Source organism: Larimichthys crocea, chromosome V (assembly GCF_000972845.2).
Source record: "Larimichthys crocea isolate SSNF chromosome V, L_crocea_2.0, whole genome shotgun sequence".
Classification (NCBI taxonomy): domain Eukaryota; kingdom Metazoa; phylum Chordata; class Actinopteri; family Sciaenidae; genus Larimichthys; species Larimichthys crocea.
The window spans coordinates 4,331,270-4,351,531 of NC_040015.1; the positions used below are offsets into that span (position 1 = coordinate 4,331,270).

At 39.8% G+C, this 20,262-nt stretch overlaps 1 protein-coding gene across 1 annotated transcript; it reads left to right on the forward strand.

Annotated features, from left to right (window-relative positions):
- The first annotated feature begins 6,987 nt into the window (after positions 1-6,987).
- Positions 6,988-8,739, forward strand: LOC109137958 (piggyBac transposable element-derived protein 4-like). Its single transcript, XM_027278757.1, is given in 2 exon segments — positions 6,988-7,449; positions 7,451-8,739. Coding segments are annotated over 2 exon segments (1,545 nt in total). The 5' UTR covers positions 6,988-7,138; the 3' UTR covers positions 8,685-8,739.
- The last annotated feature ends 11,523 nt before the right edge of the window (positions 8,740-20,262 follow it).

The window sequence follows — 20,262 nt, forward strand, 5'->3', positions numbered from 1 at the left end:
CTATGAAAGCTACAGTATACATAAACATCAAAATTTATTACATTTACATATTGGTTCGACTTGTTAAAGGAACGGTCTGTGTGCATGCATGTAAATTAAAGACATGATAAGGGGCATGTGTTGTCATCTACGGGTAAGGGGGCAACAGGAGTTTCATGATTGCTACTGTTTGGCAAGTGGTAACATCAATACATCTTTGACTCCAGAGTATCTTTTGGTGGTCAGTAACATTAGAGTGCACATTATAGGCAGTAAAACTGAAGACAGGCATCTTCAGGCTTCGGTTTATAAATATAGTGTGTTATCTTAATTGAATTCTTGTATGCTGTAAAATATTAGGCTACTGCTGTATTACTCTATCTTTATAATGTAACATATGTTTGCTTCCATGTAGAATCACAGACCATTGAAACCCCTATTCTAGTGACCTTTCTGGAGTGCAGAAAGAGAAAGACAGAGGAGAGGCAAAATTTTTCTTGTGGGAAAATGGAAGCAAAAAAACGAGTAATGCCCAGGTAAGTTGGTCATGTGAGAGAATGAACAACTGTTAACTAGCTGTTGACATTCTTCCATCATCTCAGTCCTCTAAAAGTATGCCTGATGGTAGGGTCAGTTTTATGGTGACCAGTATATTTTTTGCCTGTACTAATGGGCTTCTGTGCCACAACCATATTACTCAGATAATGACACTGTCCTATTTTCACATTGGTACATATTTTCTAGTTTCTGATCATATTGAATATGTAACTGTAACATGCTAAATTAAATTAATTGTGTTACCAATTATCTGTATCAAAAAGTACCCTTCACATCGTCTGTTTACTGGGTTTAAGACATGCATGACTGGCACTTAAGGTAAGGTTTTCCCATAGTGGTGGCGCACCCAGTCGCAGCAGCTCAGGACTAACCCTCCATTCTAACCTCATAATTTTGTTGTTCAATTCATTGTATAATGACAATAAAGGCCACTTAAAATAAAAAAAATAAATATTGGGTCACTCTTTTTGGGTGATATTTTTGAGTTAATAATTGTCCATTTAGTATCCAAGTGTGGCATGTAACTTAGCATTAATGATTATTTTAAGTAAACATTGATCTTTAAACATTACCCATTAACAGTCCGCTTTTCTTCTTTTTTTTTTTTTGCAGAGAAATATTAGTTTGATGACCATTGGGAAGGGTGGTGGTGTCAAACCACAGCATAGGAAAACTCTTTGCCTTTCTACACATGACTTCCCCAGATCTGCTTAATCAGGCAGTGAAAAAAATGAGGGACTTCAGCAAAGACCTGGATGAAGGACCTTTCCTTCTTCTTTTTCCAGATGGCTCTGAAGTTATTAATATCCCTGGGACACAAGACCATTTACTCTAAAAACATACAAGGCAGAAACTGGCAGGCAATATCAGCACATCACCATTTTAATCTGCTCAAAAAAAAGACTTTGAGGAAGGTAAATTGTGTTGTTATGACCTAGTTGTGTCCAGTGCAAAGATGTCTTGACTTGCTGTATGGCTATATGTTAGTCATTGAGGAATCTGCTATTCATTGTTTGTTTGTATCTTTATTTATTTATCAAAATCAAAAATCTGGGTCCTGTTTTATAAAGGAGTCTAGAGTTTCTCTAAGTTGATCTACCTTGAAACAGAAAAATCTTAATTTTCTGTTTCGGAACAGTGGAGATGTCATGTCCATGAAAATGTCAGTCATCAAATCAAATCAATTTTATTTGTATAGCCCAAAGTCACAAAATACATATCCCTCAGAGGGCTGTCTGTACAGGGAGTGACACCCTCTGTCCTTAGACCCTCGGTTCGAGTGAGGAAAAACTTGCCCACAAAAAACCTTTAACAGGGAAAAAAGGTGGAAGAAACCTCAGGAAGAGCCACAGAGGAGGGATCCCTCTCCCAGGACGGACAGACGTGCAATGGATGTCACGTGTACAGGACAAATCAACACAAACATATTGTACAATTACAATGACTGATAAAATGACAATGAATTACAATGAATGATAAAATGACCACAGTAGCAATTATGGTAGCAATAATGACAGTAGTAATATGTGTAGTGGACGTCGTGCAGGATCACAGCAGCAGCCACGATCCATGAGAACCTGCTGGACGACAGAGCACAGAAACTCCGGGGAAGTTTGGTTAGTAACATGCATTAATGAGACATGTCCACAGATGGAGAGAGGGAGAGAGAGAGAGAGAGAGAGAGAGAGAGAGGACGAGAAAGAAAGAGAGTGAAAGAGAGTGAAAGAGAGGGTTTTTGGTAAGAGAGATCTTCAACCAATACCGTGCCTGGCTAGGCATAACCCATGGGGGGGAGGGGCAGTCTAATCCTATGGCAGCATAACTAAGGGATGACCTGAGCCAGTCCTAACTATAAGCTTTATCGAAAAGGAAAGTCTTAAGTCTACACTTAAAAGTGTTGACCGTGTCTGCCTCCCGAACCCAGAATGGTAGTTTGTTCCACAGAAGAGGAGCCTGATAGCTGAAAGCTCTGACTCCCAATCTACATTCATCACAAACAATCCTTTAGATTAGACTGGAAGCCTGCGTCTGTTGACTAGCTCCACAAGGACACTGAAATGTCACTAAATTCACAAATGAAAAATGTCTGGAATATGTATCAGTAATGTAATTATATTTAGCATGTAATCATTACAAAAGGAATATAAAAGTGTTTCGGATTCAGCACAGTCATGTGGAGGTGTTGGTGAAAAGGTCAAATACATTTCATTTTTGAAGAGTTATATAGATTTTGATGAAGAGGTTGCTTTTGCAAAAGATGTTTTATGGCTTTTGTTTCTGTGTGGAATGTTGATACACAAGGCCTTCGTTTCACTAACTGATTTAGAAATAGTGAATATATAGGCAACAATGGTCCATACAATCACCAAAGTAAATATTATTCTGTAATAAGCTAGTAACTTTTAAGAGGTTTCACTTCCCTTTCTGAAAAAAAAAAGACTTTCCCTCACTTTGGGTCAAGCTTTCTTTTGAAATAGGCCCTTAGATTTTATTAGTTGCTCCCTACTGTGCTTTCAGCATTCATGTTCACATTTAGTTAACCAGCTTGGAGTTATCTTAAACATTTTCTCTAGGTGTCAGCTTCCCTTTTTAGCAATTATAATTTAGGTGAGCTTCATTTATTTGCATGTTTTACAGTTGGAGAATTGACAGACACATCTGACTCTGAGATTGTGATCACGAGAGTTGGATCTAGCTAATACGCTAGTGAGTGCAATTTAAAACATATTTGAAACAAAACAATAGCAAAACGTTTACATAGACACCATTAATGTATATATTATATGGTCTAATAAGATAAGAATAACTTATGATTTTTGTGGGTACAAAAGATCTTCTATATCTCTCCATCCTGCAGTGAAGAGAGAGGAGCTGTCGTCCACCATCTGTTTTTAATGTTATGATTATAGTAATACTATTAAGCCTAAAATACACTGCATGCGGAACGGCTCCGCTACGGCGACGGAACCGATACGTTTGTCAGCTCACACAGTCTGCGGTCCCGCTGCGTCATGGCTCCGGAACGACTGCGGCGTCCGGCAGCCCTCCGTCACACATACGCAGAGCTTCTATTTTTCACGGACGCCGGAGCACGGTGCTTAAATTCAGCACAGAGCAGACCGTGTGGGGAAGGAAATCGGCTACAAAAGACAAAATAAAACCCTGGTTGATTTTCAAAATAAAATACTCTGTGTTCACGGCGGATCAAGTTTCATTACAAGAACACGTCATAATGGGCGGGGGCGACCTGAAGTCAAGAGGTGAGGGGTTTTCAGGCGTAATCATTTATGACACCTCACATCCTTTTTATAAAGACACCAGAAAAAAGATGCGCCGTGGAATGCCATTGCAGGAGTCAAAGAGACTACAGCTGGCAATATCGCGTGATTATGCATGAATTCGTGCGATCTTGTGCGTTCTCGCGACGCTCGGTAACCGGCGGAGACGCACCTGAGCGCATCACAAACGGATTACGTGTGAGTTGGCGGACGGCGGAGTACGCTGCCGTTCCAGAGTGGAGCCGTTCTGCATGCAGTGTATTTTAGGGGTTAGTTGAAAGTCTATTGAAGTAAGTTTATAATCATAGTATTGTGTTTATTTCATTCAGGAGGAATATAAAGCCACTTCAGATTAACTGTTAACTGCAACCCTTTTGTGAATGTGCCTGACTTAAGATTTACAACAATAAAAGTAAACAGGGAAATGTGAAAGTTTGTCCACTGAACATTTGTCCACTGAACAACAGTTACCTGTACCGTTAACCTCCATTGTGTTCACTGAGCAGCTCGCATCTCTGCCTCATGGCTCTCAAAACAACAGGCACTGGGAATACACCTACTCATATGACTATAGGGATTATTACAATAGGCACATTTGCAAAAATGTTGAACGATCCCTTTTAAGTAATCCATAGTTAGTTTCATAATTATGTTGTCATTTGATTGAATATTTAGCCTATTTCTACATTTCTTAATTTTCAGACAATACGCTTGGATGAGGACTATCCAGGTACCTCCGGATGTCTTGATGTCAAGAGCTCTTGTTACAGGTGTGTTTTGTCTTATTATATATAGAGTGGTGGACAAAACATCACAAACGCAACATTATTGAGGGGGAAAACACATTTCTCTCCTGACAAAGATTAGATGTTCAGTTTAAGCTGGAACATCGGGCATTATTATTATCCATAATAATTCTGTACTCTCTGTAACAGCTGTCAGGGAAGATGAATACTTTCTTGCAGGCAAGATGATTGCTGTGTCTATAATACACCGGGGACCAGCACCACATTTTCTCTCAAAGGACCTTGTCGAACACATAATGGGGAAGCCAAGTTTCAGTGCCACTGTGAAAGATATAACCGATGAGGAGATAGGGAAAGCTCTACGTCAGGTAGAAAGTAATCTTTACTCAAGGAATGAATTTAGAAGAATTTTGAAGACTACTCTCAAGAGATGATAAGTTTTATTTATTTAAAAGGGACAGATTTCCACTTATTTCAATGAGAAGTAAAAGTCATTTTATCTTTTTTTTTTTTAATCCTAGATTTGTATTAATGAAGGAAAGGAGTAGTCAAGCATGCATATTTTTGTGTTGGTCTTACAATGAAGGTCTTTTAAATAGGTGCAGGAAGCAGAATCGGAGGAGTCTTTGCAAATTCTAATTTTGCAAAACAGCATGATGTTCCAAACAGCAGGATGCTTCCGACGTGTCAACGGTTGTGAGAAGCAGAAATGTATAAAGTACTGGAGTAAAGGAGTGGAGTAGAAGTACAAGTGCTATATCAAAAAACTGACTTGAGTAGAAGTTGAAGTGTTCTTTAAACACCATACTTAAGTGAAAGTACAAAAGTATGCAAAATGTTTTGTAATTAAGTATTGCAAGTATGTAAAAAATTGCTACTCAAGTACTGAAAGTAAAAGTACAAGTAAAAGTACAAGTACTGTGTTGCTTATATTATTTCAAATATTTATTAAGGCACAACTTCTAACGTTACAGTGTTACAATGTTCATGGTAGAGTTCCATGATTTCCCATGGTCTGTGAATGCGTCTGAATGAATGCGAGAGCGAGGGGGCGGGGGAGCAGGTGAGAGAGCCCGCGCCTGGGTGAGTCAGGTGTATGACCTATGGCGCACGAGCGAGGTTGATGTGTGACCATGGGCGGACTGGGACAAAAAAATCGGCCCTGGCATTTTTGGACCAGAGCAGCCCACAACAACAACAACAACAACACCCCCCCCAGCAATAAATGCAGGTTTGTTGAATATCGCCTCGTCATTCATCACGCGTCTTGCTGGACGCTACAGTAGTAACGAGTAACGATTCAGCACATGAAAAATGTATCGGAGTAAAAGTTTTAAATTCATAAAAAATACATAGCGCAGTAAAAGTGGAAGTTCAGGAAATACTCCAAAAAAGTACAGATACTGCATTTTAGTACTTAAGTACAGTACTTAACCCTTGTATTATGTTAAGGGTCAATTTGACCCATTTCAGTTTTTGTGTTGACCAAAGTAGGGGTTATCCTTTCTTTTTCTTCATGAAATTTTGTGACTTTTCCTCATCTAGGGTCATGAACTGATGTGTAAAATCTGGACACTTTGATGTGTAGGGGAATGTCTGTGCAGAGTTTGTATACAAAGATGATGTTGCAGGTCATTTTGACCCAGACACTTTAATGTGGGTAAGTAGCTGTTCAAATCCAAAATAAACATGTTTGAGTGCCCAATTATTTGTATTTTGATTGCCTCTGAATAGCCATTCAGACCCAGAGACCCAGGTGTGTGTAGAGAAGGAACTTTCTCTCCCTTGTCCTTCAGGCCAACTCACACAGGGCGCGGTCCAGGAGCGTCCCAGAAGCGGCTCACCGCGCCATGGCGTGAGCTTTCCTTTCATTCCTATTTTTACCGCGAGCCGCGGCTGCACCTCGTAAATTTCAATAGAGCACTGCGCACCAGACAGGAAACCGGGCCTTGAATCAACGTAATAAACTTCGCCCCCTTACAAAATAAAACACAACACGCAGTTCATGTAGCTTTTTACAACTTCACATCAACGTTACGTCATGACCAGTGGCACCAGGTGATCAAAGATCGATCAAAGGGTCTCAACGAGAGACTAACTGTTGAAGTGGAACAACACACAATCATTTATGACATAACAGATGCTTTTTATAATCTCCTCCACGTCGGAGAAGCAAAGTCAGCTGTTTGTTGTTGTTGTTTTTTTTATACACTGTTTATCGCGGGGTCTCGGGTATGTCCAGGATTCTCGCGTGATCTCGTGATCTCGCGTGAATACGGCCGGCTCGCTCCGCTACCGTTCCGCTGCTGATCCGCGTCCTGTGTGAGTCCCGTGTGTTCTCATGTCATCTCTTTGACAAACACACCAAAAATTAGCTCCAGAAGGTTTACATGTGAAGAAGCTTTATCACAGATTTTGAACTGGGATAGTGATGCAGAGGAAGATATTTCAGAGACAGAAGATCTTTCAGAGACCGAGGACAATGTTATTGATGATCCAGATTGTCAATTTTCCTACGATGAGGAGGATTCAGAGGACGAGTCTGCCGTTGTCTCTCCATCAGATGAAAACCAAGGAATGCAGCAATCATCATCCACAGAGGGGACATGGGCATCTAAAGATGGTAATATAAAATGGTCAACATCACCACACCAAAGCCGAGGCAGACTGTCATCTTCCAATGTCATCAAAATGACTCCCGGTCCTACAAGATTTGCTGTCACACGAGTTGATGATATTCAATCAGCATTTCAGCTCTTCATATCCCCACCAATAGAGAGGATTATACTTGACATGACCAACTTGGAAGGGAGGCGTGTATTTCAAGAGAAATGGAAGCCACTGGATCAGACTGACTTGCATGCTTACATTGGAATTCTGGTATTAGCGAGTGTACAGGTCAAAGGGAGAAGCAACCGCAAGTCTATGGAATGAAGAGAATGGAAGGCCAATCTTTCGAGCAACAATGTCTCTGGAGACATTTCACATGATATCTCGTGTGATCCGATTTGACAACCGAGACACCAGAGCTGGTCGATGTGAAAGAGACAAACTAGCTGCGATCAGAGATGTATGGGATAAATGGGTCGAAATTCTACCTTTGTTGTACAATCCTGGTCCCCATGTTACTGTAGATGAGCGCCTTGTTCCATTCAGGGGGCGCTGTCCTTTCCGACAGTACATGCCCAACAAGCCTGCCAAGTATGGCATCAAAATATGGGCAGCCTGTGATGCAAAATCTAGCTATGCATGGAATATGCAAGTGTATACTGGAAAGCTACCTGGAGGAGCATCTGAGAAGAATCAGGGGATGCGTGTGGTGCTGGAGATGAGTGAAGGGCTGCAAGGTCATAACATCACATGTGACAACTTCTTTACATCCTACCGCCTTGGAGATGAACTTCAGAAGAGAAAGCTGACTATGTTGGGAACAGTCAGAAGAAATAAGCCAGAACTTCCCAGTGAAATTCTGAAGATGCAGGGCAGAGCTCTGCATTCCTCAATATTTGTTTTCACTGAGAAAGCAACAGTTGTTTCATACTGCCCAAAGAGAAACAAGAATGTTCTTGTAATGAGCACAATGCACACAGATGCATCTCTGAGCACAAGAGAAGACATGAAGCCACAAATGATCCTGGACTACAACTTCACCAAAGGAGGAGTTGACAATCTGGACAAAGTCACAGCAACATACAGCTGCCAGCGCAAGACTGCCCGTTGGCCCTTGGTGATTTTCTACAATATTGTGGACGTGTCTGCTTACAATGCCTATGTCCTGTGGACTGAAATCAACCAGCAATGGAATGCTGGCAAATTGTACCGACGTCGGCTTTTCCTGGAAGAACTCGGCAAAGCACTCATCACACCCAAGATCCAGAGGCGAGCCAGGCCAGCTCGATCCCCAGCAGCTGCAGCTGTCATTGAAAAGGTCAAGCTCAGGTCATCCAACCAATCTGCAATGGATCCAGTGGATACAGGTGTAAAGAAACGGAAAAGATGCCAGGTCTGTCCCTCCCGAGAGGACAGTAAAACAAGTACCTCTTGTGTGAAATGCAAGAATTATATCTGCAGAAAGCACACAGTTACATTCTGTCCATCATGTGGAGAGCAGAGAAAATGTTGAAAATTGAAAATCTGAGAAAATGGGCAAGTTAAATGAAAAAAAAATTTGTTCGTGAAGAGGGAAAAACTTTGAATAGTTCTTAAATACCGTGTTGGAATTAAAAATGTATTGTATGTTTCTTTTCTAAATGTTTATATAATCTAAAATAAAGTTGTTATTGGTTTAACCTGTTTTTTTTGACTGTTTTGATTGGATTTACACCTATGGGTCAAAATGACCCGCAACCTAATCAATGTAATTTTTTTGTCAACATAATACGAGGGTTAAGTGGTTCCACTTCGTTACTATACATCTCTGGTGAGAAGCACACACTCGTGGAGGACTACCTCAGATGGTACATTATAGACCGCAACCACATTGCCATTCAACAGTAATATTATTTTTAAAAAATTTAAATAATGTTATTTAAACTTTTTGGCCAGCAATCATCAAAAGATTTAACAGTTTAGTGTTGAGAAGCTGACCAGAGTGGCATAGGTAGGAGGCAGATTCAAGGCAGTTTGTTCCAAAATTCACCTCATGGTGTTTATTTACAATGAAAGTGCTTCCAGCTTCACGTGTAGCAAAAAAGTGTATATACAACCAAAAAACTGAATTTAGATCAAAATACAACTTAAATCAAGTGTAAATTGCTACACCTGCTACAATGTAAGTATATTTGCATACATTGTTGATATTTGGTAGTATTTTTTTTTTCCTGTCAGACCTGATAAACCACACCTACTGTATGTCTTACACAATAATTGTCCTTGATAGATTCAAAAATGGACTGGCATGGCTGCAATATTTGACTGCACTGCAGCAGCATTCTGGTGTGCTGGCTCCTGCCCTATACTATTCTTCCAAGGCCCTGACTGCTGCCGAAATGGAAAGCATGTTCAGTCCAGACCTCAGCCCAAGAGGAAGCAACAGGTGGCAGGAGGTCAAAATAATTGGATTTAGGGCTGATTTTCTTCTCGATTGTTAAGGTTTGTCAAGGCTGTTTTTCTATATAAATTGTGTAGTGGTGTTATATTTGTAAATCTTTGTTTCTTTAGTGAAATGTAAGACTAATGATTCACTATGTTTTTAGATACTGCAGAGTCAAACAATGCACTACAATGCTGACTTTTTCTTTTTAGAAAAAGTGACTGCTGTCTCTCGAGGATGTGCTGATGTTTGCCACTGGTTTAGCAGCACTCCCACCAGCAGGAATAATACCGCCTCCAAGCATTGACTTTTTTACTGATTCACCTTTTCCAATGGCAAGCACATGTGCAAACAAACTGAAGCTACCACTCTTGGATTCCTACAGTGTCTTTAAAACAAACATGGAGTTTGGGATCCAGAATGCTCCAGGATTTGGATGCTTTTAGATGTCAAAGGAACTATCCATAAATGTAATAAGAACTGTGGCCTGATTTAGACTCTCTTCAATTTTTTCTTTTTTTTTTTCTTTTTCTCAACTTACAAGGTCACGTTTACTTGTTTGCGTCAGTCACTGCCTCTTGTAAAAGGCAATTTTGGACTTGTTATACATTAAAGTGATTGTTTACCCATATGAAGGCTTCTATACATTGTTTTAATCTGTGCAGTTAGCTACTTCTACTTCTACTACTATCTTACCCATAAATATTTCAGAGCCATGTCCTGATGTTCGTTTATTTTGCTGTTTCCTGTTTTTTACAGCTCAATAAAGTATAGATTTTTAAAAACAACGTAAAATCAGAGCAAATGTGTCTTGCAAGTAATTGGTGTTTACATAAACATTGAATCAGAAAATAAATACAGTTTAAGTTTAATATGTATTCACTTCAGTCCCAGAGTTAGAGAGAGAATCCGTGAAATTTCAAAATAAAATACCCTGTGCAAACTGCCGGTCGTAAAAACAGACAAAAGTTAAACTAATTAACTATGTAGCATATTTACAAATGTAGAAGCATATTTAGAAGAATATACATCAGGAAAATGACCAAATCGCCCCCCACTTTGGGAACATTGCAATAGTCCATGTTTATCCTTCAGAGTGATGTACAGTTCTGAGGCTGTCTTCTAGTCTTGGGGCTGTTGTAGTCCGTTTTGTTCCACTGCCTGTTGTAGGTATTCCTCAATGTCTGGATCACTGTATAAATCAGTCACTTGCCTTGCCTCAGGAAACACATCCAGTTTCCTGTCTTCAACAGCAAATCCACAGTCCCTTGAACCAAATCTGCAAAATTAGATGATACAATGATAATAAGGACAAGGTTTGAAGTGGCCAGTGTTAGATTTGTTTGCTTGTTGATATACAGAAATTTATAAACAATGGTAGAAGACATAGTTTCTAAATTCAAGAATGGATTATACCTGTCAGACCAGGACGGGAATGAGGACTCAGATGCAGAGGATATAGCAAAAAGCCACACTTTATTGAGGTCTGAATCTTCTTAGAAGAGTGATGAAAGAAATAGGCTATGAAACTCTGACTATTCCTAAGAGACCTGGCTAGTATGACGGGGCATAGCACACCTCACAAGAGGGAAAACACATAAAGGGGAGGGAACAAGATTATCTACAAACAAGGAAAACACAAGACTAATCTAGAAATGAAAATTCTCTCAAGGAGGAAAATAAAACACTATATAATAAACACAAAACGCTCCCGAAGGAGGAAAACCAAATCTAAACAAAAGGGATCAAACAAAAGGGCTCACCTAAACAGGGACTCTACTGATATCTAAAGGTCTAACAAAAAAATCACTCCATAAGCGGGAGGACAAAAACTGTAACAACAGAAAACAAAAATAGAATACTAAACTTTTGAAAAGGTTAATCAACAAAAAATCACTCTTAAAGAGGAAGACGACAACAACTTACGTGACAAAACAAATTTCTTTTTTCTGGCGCTAATCAATGCTGAAAACTCACAGATGCTTTGGACGCAACATATGCTTTGGGACAAAGCATTCTTTTCCCAAAACTCCAGCAAGTGATCTTCTCACTTCGCAATAGTGAACATCGCTCTGTCCCCAACGTTTTTGAGATGTGTTTGCTGCCATTATTTTAAAATGAGCTAAATTTTTGTTTATTTTCTATTGGGAATAAAATATGGGTTGTGAGATTTGCAAATCAGGCATTCTTTTTTATTTACATTTTACACAGCGCCCAACTTTTTTGGAATTAGGGTTGTAATGTGTCAGGCCGAAACTCAAAACAGGACTCAGAAGCTGAGGTGGTCAGTGAGGCATATTTATTGGAGACAACAAACCTCTCGTCAGAGTGATCTGAAACAAAAGGTTATAAAATTAACCTGAAGGGAGAACCAGGCCAAACAAAGATAACAGAAAACAACGCCTAAGGAGGAAAAACTCTAATACCGGTGTGGAGGGCGGGGCATCTACATTTAAAGCACGCCCTGTCCGGTGGGGCAAGAGGTAGCTCCCTGCCTTTATAGGACAGGTGAGGGCAATTAGTACCTCTTTGTCTGAGGCCTGGTTGTGTGGCAGGGTTGCTGTGGCTGGTGGTTAAGGGAGATTGAATAAGAAAGATGTTGTTATATTGGCCCTTATGAGGCCTTTTGGTATATTTAAGTTGTGGTGTGACTGTCCGAGGGTGATCCAGATTGAGCTCTGTGGTCCTGTGCTGAAGAGGTATGTGTTAGTGAACTTTTGGAGTTTCTTCATTAAAACTGTAAACATATCACTAATATAGATAGGATCTCTCTTTAGAAAAGACTCAGCTCTTCCTGTTTTAAACCAGAGTGGAGCCCAGCAACTATTGGTCGCTTTTCAGCTAAGCCCCACATTGACTGAGATTTAAGGCCAGAAAAAAATTTCAGATAATAATTTCTCTTTCTAGGTCAATAACTAAGATGCTGAAACCATTTTTTGGCCTTGCCATTGCTCAGGATCTGGATGTAGACCCCCTCAAGATCTCTGCCACTGACATCGTGTAGCAGTGTCTGCCAACACACTTATGAATTGTGCTGCTCCTAAATCTCAGCTGCACAGCCCTCCCACAGCTCATCATAAATGACATTTCCAAACCTGAAAAATAAGAAGTAGTAGTTAGGACAACGTATTCACAAGGTATTATAGTTTTAGTTGTCTTGTAGATCAGACAAGTAAGGAAGGATAGATGTAATCATACGCTTAGAGTTTCGGCTGTAGCTTCAGCCTTCGTCGGAGCTGGTCAAAGCGTCGTTGGTGTGACGTGTCTTAAACAGCTGACAGGGCCGGAAAACCTTTCAAAATAAAGTTCCCAGCCTCACGCCGCCGGTGGAGAACGGTGTCCCAAGTATGTGGGAGACACGTTACACCAAGACGCTTTGACAAGCTCCAACGAAGGCTGAGAGCTACAGCCGAAATTGTAAGCAGGTATGATTGTTTTGGATCTAAACAGTATGAGCACATATGAAACTGTATGAGCAAATTTACACAACTACAAATTTGTAACTTTTAGTTTTGAACTTTAACTCACCTTCGACATGCCACATCGAGCAATATTGGGACCCGACATCAACACACACGTTCTTCTTTAGAAGAGCGTCCTGTCTTTTCGAAAGACATGAGGGCTGCTCCGATTTAATATGTGTGGTAGGCAGCGTTGATTAGCTCAGTGGTAGCCCGTCTCGCCCAAACTATCAGCGGACCGGCAGCCGGGTTGTCCACCACCACCGCTTAGCCACCAACACAGCAAATGATTTCTACTCTTATCATGAGCATCCATGGCATGCTTGATGAAATTTTTGGTAGCTTTAAAAAAAACGCCCCCGCCCGGTCAGCCTTCGCTGGAAATTGCAGACAAACACAACAGAACATTTCACTTCCGTTGCTAAGTTTTAGCCATGTATACTGTTGAGTCCATGAGGAAATAAAAAGCCTCCTTCTTCTTTTCTGCCTCGTAGTTTCTCTTTAGCGGAATTTTTCTTTATATTCCTTGTCTAAATGGTGGTTTGGCAAACAACTTTAACGTTTTTCTTGAATCCAAATCTCAAATTTCGATTTACCCATCTGGGCCAGTGACTGGCCAATCAACTTGCCCTGCATGTACTTTACTGGCCCCGGCCATGGGTTATGATGGATGGGTGTGTGTGGGTGTACATAGGATATGGCACCCTCCTTGCATGCAGTGTGGTAGAATGTGAAGGTGTATGGTCGCCTATACACCGACACAGGATTGTAGGGTAGCTTACTTTGCAGTGGTTGCAGTGATTTTTTTATTTTATTTTTTGTGCACGCATAGTGGTTCCTATTGGGGTCTGTGATAGAATCTCCCCCACAGAAGTCCTGCCTATTGTCGTAGCCATTTTATCCTCTATTGTATTTCAATGTTAAGCCATTTGCTATTTATATATTAGTAGTTGTAAATTACTTTAGTATTGTGAAATAAAATAACTTGACTAATCTGGCAGTTTCTTCTTCTCTTTGTGTTTTCAGTCCGTTGCCAATACTTCTTTTTCAAATAAATATTCCTTGAACTGAAATGCACATCTCCTGCTCTTTTTAAACTCTATTTGCCCCCCTTTGTAACCTGGGTGGGGTCACAGTTAATGCAAAATTATCAAAATCACTCTCAAGGAAGAAAATCAAAAGGCTACAAACATTAAAACTAAACCACTAGCAATGATCGCTTCTCAGAATAATCTGTGTCAGGGACCTCTCATTACTTTGACATCACATTGCCCTTTTAGAACTTTGTAGATCCATTTTCTGAGTAAAAACATGCTGCCAATTGATGATAAAACTGTCGTCTCCTCTAACAAAAACTGACAGACTGTCTAAATGAGTTTACAGAAGGACACAGTGCACATTCACTCACGGCGGCTTTGTCTTTGAACACTGACAGGTGTTTTCATGATTCCCAAAGACAGCGTCTGGCCAATAAAAGAGGTTCTCTTAGATTTGCATCCATTAAAGGAGCAGCAATTGACCACAGTCACTGACTCTAAGTCAGGGATAGTCAGGGACTTTGTGTTTTGATTATTATTGTTATTATTAATTTGTTTGAGCTGATCTTGTAAAAATGTGTACATTGATGAAGATGTCAGTCTAACATTTAAGTCCATTACTTTACTTGTTCGGCCATGTTTGCAATGTTGACAGAGGGCTGGAGCTGATCTCAAGTGACACTGAGCAAGAATGCTTATTTTAAACTAAACCATTTCCATGAACCCAACCACACTTTAAACGAGCAGTGTCACTTCACGAACTAATTTATTTTATTCATTTTTGGGAAGGCACAGACAAACGACAACCATCTATTTCACCACAGAGTGGGTGTGGTTATGAGTAATAGTACAGATTTTACAGCTCCGTTGTTTACAAGAGAGAAACAGAGAGAGAGAGCCTCATGGTTAATAACAGTATTTCCCAGCTGTGCTGCGCTAAGAAATAGTAACACAAACAGGACAATCTGTGATTAAAAATACTGTAACTGTCCTTAACTTATATGTAAGTAAATGAATGTATATGTTATGTAGTATATAGGATCGGCGCTAACCTCACAGCCACAGACGCCCTTCTACTCTCCTACTCTCCAGAATGAATTAGAAAGTGTCAGTCTCCACTGTGTCATCCTGACTAGAAAACTGAGAAGCCAACTTCTTGTCACCTCCAATTCCCTCTGTGATTTGTCACTTTGTCCATTAGTTGAGCTGATCTGTCAACAAGTGGCAGCACCGACGTACAACATCTTTCTATGTCCGTTTCAGATGTCCTCCGATGGGTCCCAATCTCAATGTCCTGCCCACAGATTCACAAAAATATCATTAATAATAATGCACAATTATTGTTAAGATATTGAATATGAAATATAAATTTTTGGCACAGGCTAATGAATGCAAGTGTTATATAATAAGCTAGTGTACATAATTGGTGGGTGTTACAACAGGCCACCAGTGCAAGTTATTATGATGGACACTTGTTAACTGTATATCGGATTGTGTCGTTTCACAGACTTGGACAACATCAATATATTACTAAGCAATCATCATGCATGGTATGTACCAAAGAGAACAAACAAATTGTTCATTATATCAGATGTTTTTATAGTTTTTTATGTAAAACAAGCATATATTATTACAGCGTGATATCTGGACTACTGTACTGTGACCCTACAACTCATAGAAACATGCAAATAAACAGAATTTAGCAAAGTAAGAACATTTCTTCATCAACCTGTGCAGTGCCATTTAGAAAACATGCTGCAAAATACAACACACACTAACACCTACAAATACACACCACATTACAGAGACGTGCTTAAACAGCAAGCTTAGGAGCTGTTTGACTCATAAAGTTTAAAAAAATGTCGTTTGGTGTGTGTCAAGTGACTGACGTGCTACCAGAACTTCACTCTTGTGGCAGGGCTCCAGAAAGGGAAAGTTCCTTTCTGTAGTACCAGTATCTGTAACTTTATAGAAATCATATAGGTATTACCTTCCTCAGTGGTGATGATAATGATTGTACAGCCTGCAGGTCATCGTTCAACACTGGTGAACCGGAGATAAAAAGTTTAATAACTGTCATAAACACTAACCTCCACAGAAAGAACTGAAACGACAGACAACATTCACTTTTTGGCTCTGCAAGGTCCTGCTGCCGGTCACCTTCAGCGCAGTCCAGTAGCAGAAGCCAGTCCACACAATAAACAGGTGACACGATCACGTCCTCAATGAGTGTGTGGTCCACTGATGTTGTTGTTCTCTGTAGTTGTTGCATGTTTCTGGGTTGTGTCTCTTTGAAGTGTGACCTTAACAGCAACCCTGTTTTGTCCCCGGCTGACTTCAACAGCAACTGTTTTTGCTGATGGAGCTAAATAGGAGGGCGGTTTATGTTGTTCTGAAATCCATGCTAGCCTATTGCTCTTCAGATTTGCATAACAATATAAACTGTTTAGAAAGAGTGCTTAAATACTGAAGCACTTCTTAAGGCTGTGTGGGTGTGCAGGCTCCTCGCTCTCTCTCTCTCCCTCTCTCTCTCTCTCTTCATCTCTTCTCTCTCTGATAGGTCCCTTTTACCTGTGGATTCTACAAAACTCTGCCTAATGTCTTCAGAAAAATGCACGTATTTGTAATCGCAGTGACTTGAAGTTTCACTTTACGTTTCAACTTGATACTTTTTTAAGTAATATTTTCTGCTCAATCCTATTTTTGAACAAACACGCCTACAAAAATCATAAAATAAAATGCCGTGGACACTGATCTGCATTAAAAGGTAAATGGACTGTACTTATATAGCGCCTTTCTAGTCTTCCGACCACTCAAAGGCACACTACATATCTCACTTTTCACACCCATTCAATACACTGATGGCATTGGCTACTGGCAAGGTGCCAACTGCTCATCAGTTTAAGGATTTACACATTCAAACACACCGATGGCACAGCCTTCGGGAGCAATTGGGGTTCAGTATCTTGCCCAAGGACACTTCGCATGCAGACCGGGAGCCGGGGGATCGAACCGGATCATCTGATTAGTGAGACCGCTCTGCCTGTGAGCCACATGCGGCAGATTTCACTGCTGCGCGCAGCAACTGAGTGAAGCAGAGGCATGCTCCACGGTTTAGACTCCGTCCTCCTGCCGGCGGCAACTCACACCGGGCACGTGATGGCAGTGTAGCAAGCCGGCCGTATTCACACGAGGTCACGCGGAATCCTGAATGTACGCGAGACCTGTGTAAAAGAAACAACAACAACAAACAGCTGACTTTGCTTCTCCGACGTGGAGGAGTTATAAAAAGCATCGTTGTGTCATAAATGATTGTGTGTTGTGCCACTCAACAATTAGTCTCTCTTGTTCATGATTGAGACCCTTTGATCGATTGACTGCTGACCTGGTGCCACCGGTCATGACGTAACGTGTGATGTGAAGTTGGTGATAGGCTACATGAACTGCGTATTGTGTTTTTATTTTGAAGGGGGTGGAAGTGTATTACGTTGATTCTGTGTTGGATTTGCTTGTCTGGTGCAAACTGGCAGCAGCTCCGGTAACCACGGCGCAGCCGGTTCCTGGTGCTCGCTCACGGTGGAGTTCTGCTCGCTCGAAGCAAATACTTTTTACAGTTTGGGGCCAGAGACCAAGGCTGACCTCTTAGATTGGTAATTTTTCCAGCGTTTTTCAGTTTTCTGCTGATGACAGCTCCAGAAATGTGTAGCATGTGGGTTGTTTTGAATTTATTGAAGTTCGTCAAAATGTATTATTCATTCAGAGTAAATTTTATTTAGTCAGTACGTTATTGTTGCTGGTTTTTTTATTTTCATTTTATGTAAGGCTTCTTTATGTTTTTTTATTTTGACAGATGGTAGTTTTCCATAGCAAGTGGTCAGTTCATCCTTTCTCAGTACTGTGGTACATATTCAGCCAATTCACATTGTAAGATTAATTTCAATTAAATCAAAAATGTATGTATGTTTTGGCTTTGTTTACGAAGACGGGGAGTAAAATTAAAGAAATTGGTATGATTAAAGTACTCTCTTTGAACATGAATGGACAAATAAATCCCATTAAAATGAAATGTGTACTACAACAGGTAAAGAAAGAAAAACAGGAATTGTCTATCTCCAGAAACCCTTTAAACGATGTGGAACATTTAAGTTGGAGAAACTGGCAGGAGACCAGTATCCCACTCTTCTCACACTACAGCCAAGAGAGGAGTAGCAATTCTTATTAATAAGAGTTTTGTGTTTCAAATAGAAAAGTGTTTCAGAGATAAAGAGGGAAGATAGTAATGGTAAAGGTGAAAAGACAAACAATGTATAACTTTGGTTAATGTTTATAATCCACCAGGGACAGGAGAAGAAATGTTCAAAAAATACTGCATCTGATCATGATGAAGCAAAAGGTATAACAATATATGGGGGGACTTTAATTTGTTATGACAAAAAAAATGGATACACAAAGTAAAAGTAAACATAAGGCAGTGAAGCAGCAGCCCATGGAAAAAGCTGAAATGATAGAGGATTATTGGAGTTGGCGACATTACACCCCCAAGAGAGGGGCTATACTTTCTACTCTGACGCGCACAATGTGTTTTCAAGACTGGATTATTCTTTCATGTTAAAGGGGATATTGCAAAAGTTTCTAATGTGAGATACTACCTATATCTATACTGATCATGCGCCAGTAATAATGGAGATATACTTGAATACAGAAAAGGGAGAAACTCTATGGAGAATGAATAATTCACTAAAGAAGATCAGGCATTTAAGGAAAATAGGAGAACAGCATTAAATCCTTCTTCGAGATTAACGATAATGGGGAGGTGAGTAACAATATTATGGGAAGCAGCTAAAGCAACATTAAGAGGAGAAATCATAGCATACTCATCTTGGAAAAAGAAGGGAAAGAGTTAGAAACAAAAATGAAGGACCTACAAAAAGAATACGAAAGGGTAAGGACAAAGGAAGTATATGCACAATTAAAACATAACCAAAAAAGCACTTCAAGCAATAGAAGTAAAAGATTGAGAAAAAAATAACATTAGTAAAAACTTTTTGAATAATAGCCCTAAAGCCACTGAAAAAACTGTCATCCAAACTGAAGAAACAGCAAGAAAAATCTACAGTAGCTATGATTAAAAAACGGTGCCCTCTATAGGGGAAAATCAAAAATCGCTACATGCTTAAGGGAATTTTCAAGACCTTTATACTGCAGAACTATGCGAGTAGGCAGGATATCCAGAATTATTTAAAGCAATTAAGTCTCCTGTAGTGACTCAGGACCAAAACAAAAATTAGTACAGTCAATAACAGAGGAAGAGATAGTAAACGTTATTTCAGAAAAGCAAAAACTGGTAGACATGCTGGTAGTGATGATCAGTGATTTACAAAGAAGGGAAAGATTCAGAAAACTGCTCATCATATAGACCCATATCACTACTGAATGGGATCAAAAGATATTTACAGCAGTAATGGCGAGTGGACTTTCAGATTTACTCCTGAGTTAATAATTTTGATCAAACTGGTTTTGTTAAAGATCGTTTCCTTGGTGATAATATTCGAAAGACAATTTATATTGTGGATCATGCCTTAAGAAAAGAAATCAATGTTGACTTAATGCTGGATGCAGAAAAGGCATTTGATTGTTTATATGGCCTTTTCTAATGGGATATGTAAAAAAATTGGCTTCCATCGAGATTCATAAACTTGTTAAAGGGCATGTACAAGGATTCAAGCGCAAAGGTAAGAGTAAATGGACACTTTCTGAAAAATTTACAATCAAAAGGGATACAAAAACAAGGGGATCCATTATCACCACAGTTGTTTGCTTTATGTATTGAACCACTCAACAGAGAATAAGAAAAAACATGAAGATAAAAGGACTCCTTATTGAGGATATGGAACATAAAATGCATTGTACACTGATGATGTAATTTTATATTTGACAATATATGTAACTCCTTACCTATATTAATGGAGGAAATAGGAAATAGGAAAATATAGCTTCCTGTCAGGATACAAATTAACTTAAACAAAACAGAAGCAATGGAATGGTAATTCACTAAGCCGTGGTTCCCAAACTTTTTCTGCTGGGCCCCCCTTTGGTACATAAGAATTTCTCTTCCCCCCCCCCCCACACACCACACACACCACAACACACACACACACAAACACAATTAAA